Raw genomic sequence first — 5,641 nt, 5'->3', positions numbered from 1 at the left:
ACAGGTAGTAAAAGAGCCATTTTGCAAGAGTTTGTAGAGACGAGAAGCACGTACAGTTGACTGATAGAGGATTTGTATAAACTGGCTGAAAGGAGTGCTGCTGGAAGCGTTACGCTTAATTTACATAAAATTAACAGAGCCAGGTGCAATATTGCGAGACTTCTGTAAGCAACCTGGACAAAAAACACACTTGTGAAATACCTCTGAAGCAATTCAGCCTGAAAAAGTTCAGCTGAGGGGAGAACGTGGCCCTAAGAGAGAAGCACAGGTTCATTAGTGATTTGACAAGTCAGTGAGCAGGCAGCCAAGGTACAAGAGCTGGAGCAAGGAGCACACGGAGTTTTGGTATTTAAAGCAAGAGACAGACATCCCTGCAAGTTGCAACAGTAAAAAGAAAAAGCATCGGCGTCAGGCCAAAACACAGACTGTTTATCGCTTCAATTCCTTAAGGAATAAATTAAGCTACAGACCATTTAAAAGCCTCTTTGGATTATATGAACTTTAGTAAAAGGCATGGACAAACGAGGATGAATATTTAAATGCCTGCTGATCAGTCAATGTCTTTTGCAGATGCAAAGTTGCCAGAAAGACGCTTCTATGGAAAGATAATCCCACATGGGGCGGTCTGCAAGGAGCCCCAGGGAAGTCAGGACCGTCAGGTGCATCCACTCTGGTTATACTCTCCCATCGGGTGATACCAAATCAGATTTGACCCTGTCCTGTGTGCTTGTCTATACACGCACTGCTACCTGTCCTATGGGCACATGGACCGGATAAGCGTCCGGCACAAAATGCCATCTGCTGAGGCCAGGGTGGCAGGGCCCAAGAAATGCTGACGCACGGGTTCACCACCAGTACCTTGGGGGACGTGGTAACGCCGTCCTGCATCAGCGCTAACAGCCCTCCTGCTGCTGAGCAGGAGAAAAATCTCACGGCGACAGAATATAACATAGAATGTAACACGGGCAACGGCAAAGGGATCTTGTCCTTTTTCCCTGTAGGGACAAAATGGTGTGGTTTGGCAACAGGGTAAGAGGAAGGACAACATTTTGCCAATAAAAATTATTTTTAGAGCAAACAAGGAAATACGAAAAACTGTGAAAAGCTAACAGAATTAAAAGTCCTCCAGAACTGTCAACACTAAATCCACCCCCACCAAAAACCTTCCACCTCCCCATTAAAGGGCATTCATTAAGAAATCCTATTCCAAACATCTCAAGAAGTCTGCAGGGGAGTCTGGGGGCTACAGAAGATCAAGACCTAAGAGCAACAGTCAGGAGATAAAGCCACAGATGCATAAATGGAACTTTGCTTCTCTGCTGTGTCCCCTGTGGAAGATCTTGGAACAATTTCCACGCTAGACCCTCTCTTGACAAGGGACACTGGAGGAACCAGGTCCAGCAGCAGTGTCAGTAGGCATGGTTATGGAACAAATACTTGAGTGTTCATACACTCGTAAATACAGTGTTCATCTTGTAATGAAGAGGACAATCATCGGACCCAGGCAACATTCATCTGGAGGCTCTTGAGATGAAATAGCTCCGCTGTGATAGGCAATCTCTTGCATAAACCTCTGTCAACGGCAGCAAATGGAATGATTTTTTTAGAGGGTTTCAAAGGAGATCCAGGTAATTTCAGAACATTGAATATTACAATTACCTGGTGCTATCAGCAACTGCTCTAGAGAACAGAGATAGCGGGCACACAAACACACCCCAAGTGCTTAGGGAAGGCACTGACAAGAGGGATAAGAATTACAGAAGAGCTTTGAAATGAGGAATAATGACACAGGCAAAGACTCTGGAGTCAAGAAAGAGATGACTGACTAAGCGTACAACAGACATCTGTACATTTACAAACAGCATGAAGAAAGTGAGTAGGGGAAAAAACCAAACCTCTTTACCATCTTCTACTACAACTAGGTGCATCAAATGAAGCAAATAGGCGACACTGCAAAATGAGGAGGTTCTTCACACAGAACACAGGCTATGAATTTTTCACAGGATGATGCAGATGCCAGGGGTTTTTAATGGTCAAAAGAGCAACTAACACATGCTTAAATGAGAAAAATCTGTCGAGGACTGTTCAGTAAGTAGCACCTCTGATGCTGGAGCTCCCTGAGCTGCAAATCATTCACGGTTGGGAGCATATAGGAAAGATCTTCAGTCTACAGGACTCCTCTGTTATTAATCTCCCATGCCCCGACAATTAGCCACTGCCAAACCGTTGTCCTACCTCAACAGGGTCTTTCTTGTGCTATGCCCTTCATAAAATGTTGTAAACCTGCAAGCTTATCGGCAACACTGTGCATTTAAGTATCCTTATTCTTGTATGATATTCTGCTATTAATTAGTCATCTAAACCAACATCTCTTTCATCATCAAGCCTTTACTTGTGCAGAATTACTACAATTCCATAGCATAAGCTGAACAATGAAGCATACGCTTCATGATGGACAGGACAACACATCATAGGAATGTGCTATTACATACACACACACAGACCCACAAGGACACTTTTTAATTCTGCTTACATCTGCTTAATAACTGATAAAATCCTACTATGTACAAACATTCTAATAACCCCAAACGGAACCTGGTATGAATCATACCCATCATGATTTTATCCAAAGAGATGTTTAGACTTTTAGCAGAAGAGTTGAACTTGTGGCATTTATATGGAAAACATTTCTCAAAGTTCAATCAAATAATATTTAAAGCAATATTTATTGCTTTAATATTTTTCTAACATCTCTTTGATAACGCAGCACATACAAATAATTGCTGAATGCACTCGAGTATCTGAAGTACTCTCAAACCACAGCATTTCCATGGTATCATTTTGGGTGGCAAGCACACACTCGAAGTGAACTCTCTCGAGTCAGCCTGCCACTGCCCCAGAAAAGAATCGTTCTCTGCTCATTGCCAAACCCTTGAAACTCTTCAGAGCACCTCAGCAGTGGGCCAACACCATAACCCATCCCCTCAAAAGCAGAGTACCCATCTCCTCGAATGACCTATACAAGGATGGTGACCACTCAGTTCTAGTGGCTCGACCAATTTTGAGCCACACTGTTAAGTGAAACACAGTAAGGCAGCTTTATACAGACTGCACTTTCACAGACTAACCGTTCTTTCTCTTTAAAATGCTTTGTACACTTGTGGGCAAACTCCAAGTGGAGCTACGAACTTCAGCACACAATTCTCTCTAAATATATTTCCCCAGAAATAGGCTCCTCACAGCTGTGCAATTTCAACTACTGCTGCGACGACGAGCATGCAGACAGATACAAAGAACTAGGACATCCAACTGCCTAATAAGTTTATGCTAACTCATTGCAAAGAAGATTTTTATTCAGAACCCAGGGAACGACAATACACATGTATGATAATACAGGTGACTCACCGTAGAAACATTACTTGAGGTTTGTTTGGTTTGTTTTTTTTTTTTAATATTAAAAAAAAAAAAAGTCTTTTAATTCAGCCCTGCAAGTTTTTGGATACGTTTCCTAGGTATGTTCACCTGGCACTTCTGATGCCACTCATCTTCCTGTGAAATCTCTCTTTACAACCAGTGTTTTTAGATCACTCGAGATGCCCAAGCCTGTTTGCAACCAGGAAAATTAGACCCTCAGTTTGTAGTGGTAGTTTGTGAAGGCTATTGCAGATACAATTCACGTGGTTATATCACCACGTTCTCTGACTAGAGCAGAATTAGAGGATGTGGAAATAAAAATGCCCCCGTTATTTCTAGGTCACAGCAGCTAATAGTGGATCTTTATCAATGATGCTGATAAAACTGATTATCTTGGCAAGCACTTTGTCAAATGGAATTGTTAATCTATTATAGTTATCTAATCTTTTTTAAAAACTTTACTAAAGCTGACATGGTTAAAAATATTCACAGAACATTTTCTATAGGAACAATTTAATTTTAATTAACTTTTACAAGCATAGTTTGCTATTTTTTTTTTTTTATATATAAGAAGAGTCTAAAGTGAATTGAGGGATCATCTTTCTTGCTTGTTAGTAACTTGAACATAAACATATTCTATTTCCCCCAATGTTACCAGTGAGGTTTGTCTACAGTAGCTAGATGGTAATTCATCAGTAGTTCAGCTAGCAATTCAAAATCTTGAGACATAAAGTGTCTTTCGCTATGTTTAAGTCACTCTACCGACATGTAGAGTCGGTAGATATATGTTTATGCATGCACATTGCTGTAAGTGCAATGACAGGTTTCTAGAGTAACTGCTGAACTAACTATCGCTGTTTTCAAGCTATAAAAATACCTCTTCTCCTTGTGCCAAGATCTCCTGCTCTATTTTCATGCCCACTTGGAAGAAGATGACACGTGCCAGGTGAAGTGTACCAATACCATCCGTTCCAAAAACCCAAGAAGACTCCAGAACACATGTAGAAACCACCCATTTCCAGGAATAAACTCAGTTACAAGAACGATTATATCCAAGACTGAACCTCTGATTACCTGATACAGCCAGGAAGTCATCAATGGAAGTGATGTCATCAACAGCATCCGTCAGCACACGGACTTGCTTCTCCCACTGCTCTTTGAAGAGATCCATGTTTTCTTGAGCCAGCTTGCTTTGGGGTTTAGCAGCCAGAGCCAGTGCAGCATTAATGACCTGTAAAACACCTCTGGATTTTTAAAACATACTCTTAATGGAACAATTAGTTTCCATATGTTTATCCAATGAACTCAACAGCAAACAAAGCAAGTTGAATAAGTTTTAAGGAACTTGTCGTTTAAACACAAAAGTGTTTATTCTGGTGCTCTCGCATCCAACTCATACCTGCTTCCACATTTATTATGGTTAGTTATTACATGCAAGAACATTGGGTAAGTATTCACACGAGCTAGCTTCACCTTTCTGTAACAGCTCACATCAGAAAGGTGTTGCTTTCTGAGTGCAGGTTGCGCTGTTAACTATTTTAGACAGGATGACATTTAGTACACTGGAGGCTGCATTTCCTAAACGACTTGCCAGAACCTGAGAAAAAAGGTCAAAAAAGGTTTAAGCTTACACGGTCTGAAGTAGAAACAATATGCAAATACAAAATTAAAGATAAATTTTGTATTTATCTTCTTTTCCTTAAAGTTTTACTCTGTACCTTGCCGGTAATTGTTATAGTACCTTAAGACTTCTGTTGTGGCTGTGGAAAAGCCAGATTAGCCAGCGAACAAGAGGAGAGGATACTCTCTGATGCTCCTCCTGAACACCCCTCCAACAATTTTCTTCAAACCCTAAGACTGTAAAATTACAGATCCTTGTTTCTAAGCAGAGAAAGTGCTACACATACTGCTGCAACAGTAACAAAGTTTATGCCATACCAACTAATTGGTCAGCTAAATAACTAAAAAAGCCTCTTCGGGTGCGAGAAGAAAGCAATCTCAAAAGCCTGCTCCTGTTCTTGGTGCAGAATGACCTGGAAACAACGCCAGGTGTGAGAAACCATCTGCAGCCAGACCGACACGACAATCCTAACCTTGTTTTCAAGCACCTGAGAGTTACAGATAATGAACTTATAAGTTTAATGTGTAATTTTTCTTCTCTACTTTAGGACTGTATTAATTTCACAAAGTTGCCGAACAAAACATGCAAGCACCAGATGTCCCTGGT

The 5,641-nt window shown here is 41.0% G+C and overlaps 1 protein-coding gene across 1 annotated transcript in view; it reads right to left on the bottom strand.

The window, feature by feature from the left end:
• The window catches only part of CTNNA1 (catenin (cadherin-associated protein), alpha 1, 102kDa), a gene marked incomplete at its 5' end in the record, with an annotated part of 33,201 nt that overhangs the window by 17,733 nt on the left and 9,827 nt on the right, over window positions 1–5,641 (bottom strand). Inside the window, one exon of the mRNA XM_010296336.1 lies at window positions 4,489–4,645. Within this exon, the coding sequence (XP_010294638.1) occupies window positions 4,489–4,645 (157 nt within the window). The remainder of the gene's footprint in view (window positions 1–4,488; window positions 4,646–5,641) is intronic.

This window comes from Phaethon lepturus, unplaced genomic scaffold (assembly GCF_000687285.1).
Source record: "Phaethon lepturus isolate BGI_N335 unplaced genomic scaffold, ASM68728v1 scaffold20321, whole genome shotgun sequence".
NCBI classification, from domain to species: domain Eukaryota; kingdom Metazoa; phylum Chordata; class Aves; order Phaethontiformes; family Phaethontidae; genus Phaethon; species Phaethon lepturus.
This window is presented reverse-complemented; position numbering and strand designations above follow the sequence as displayed.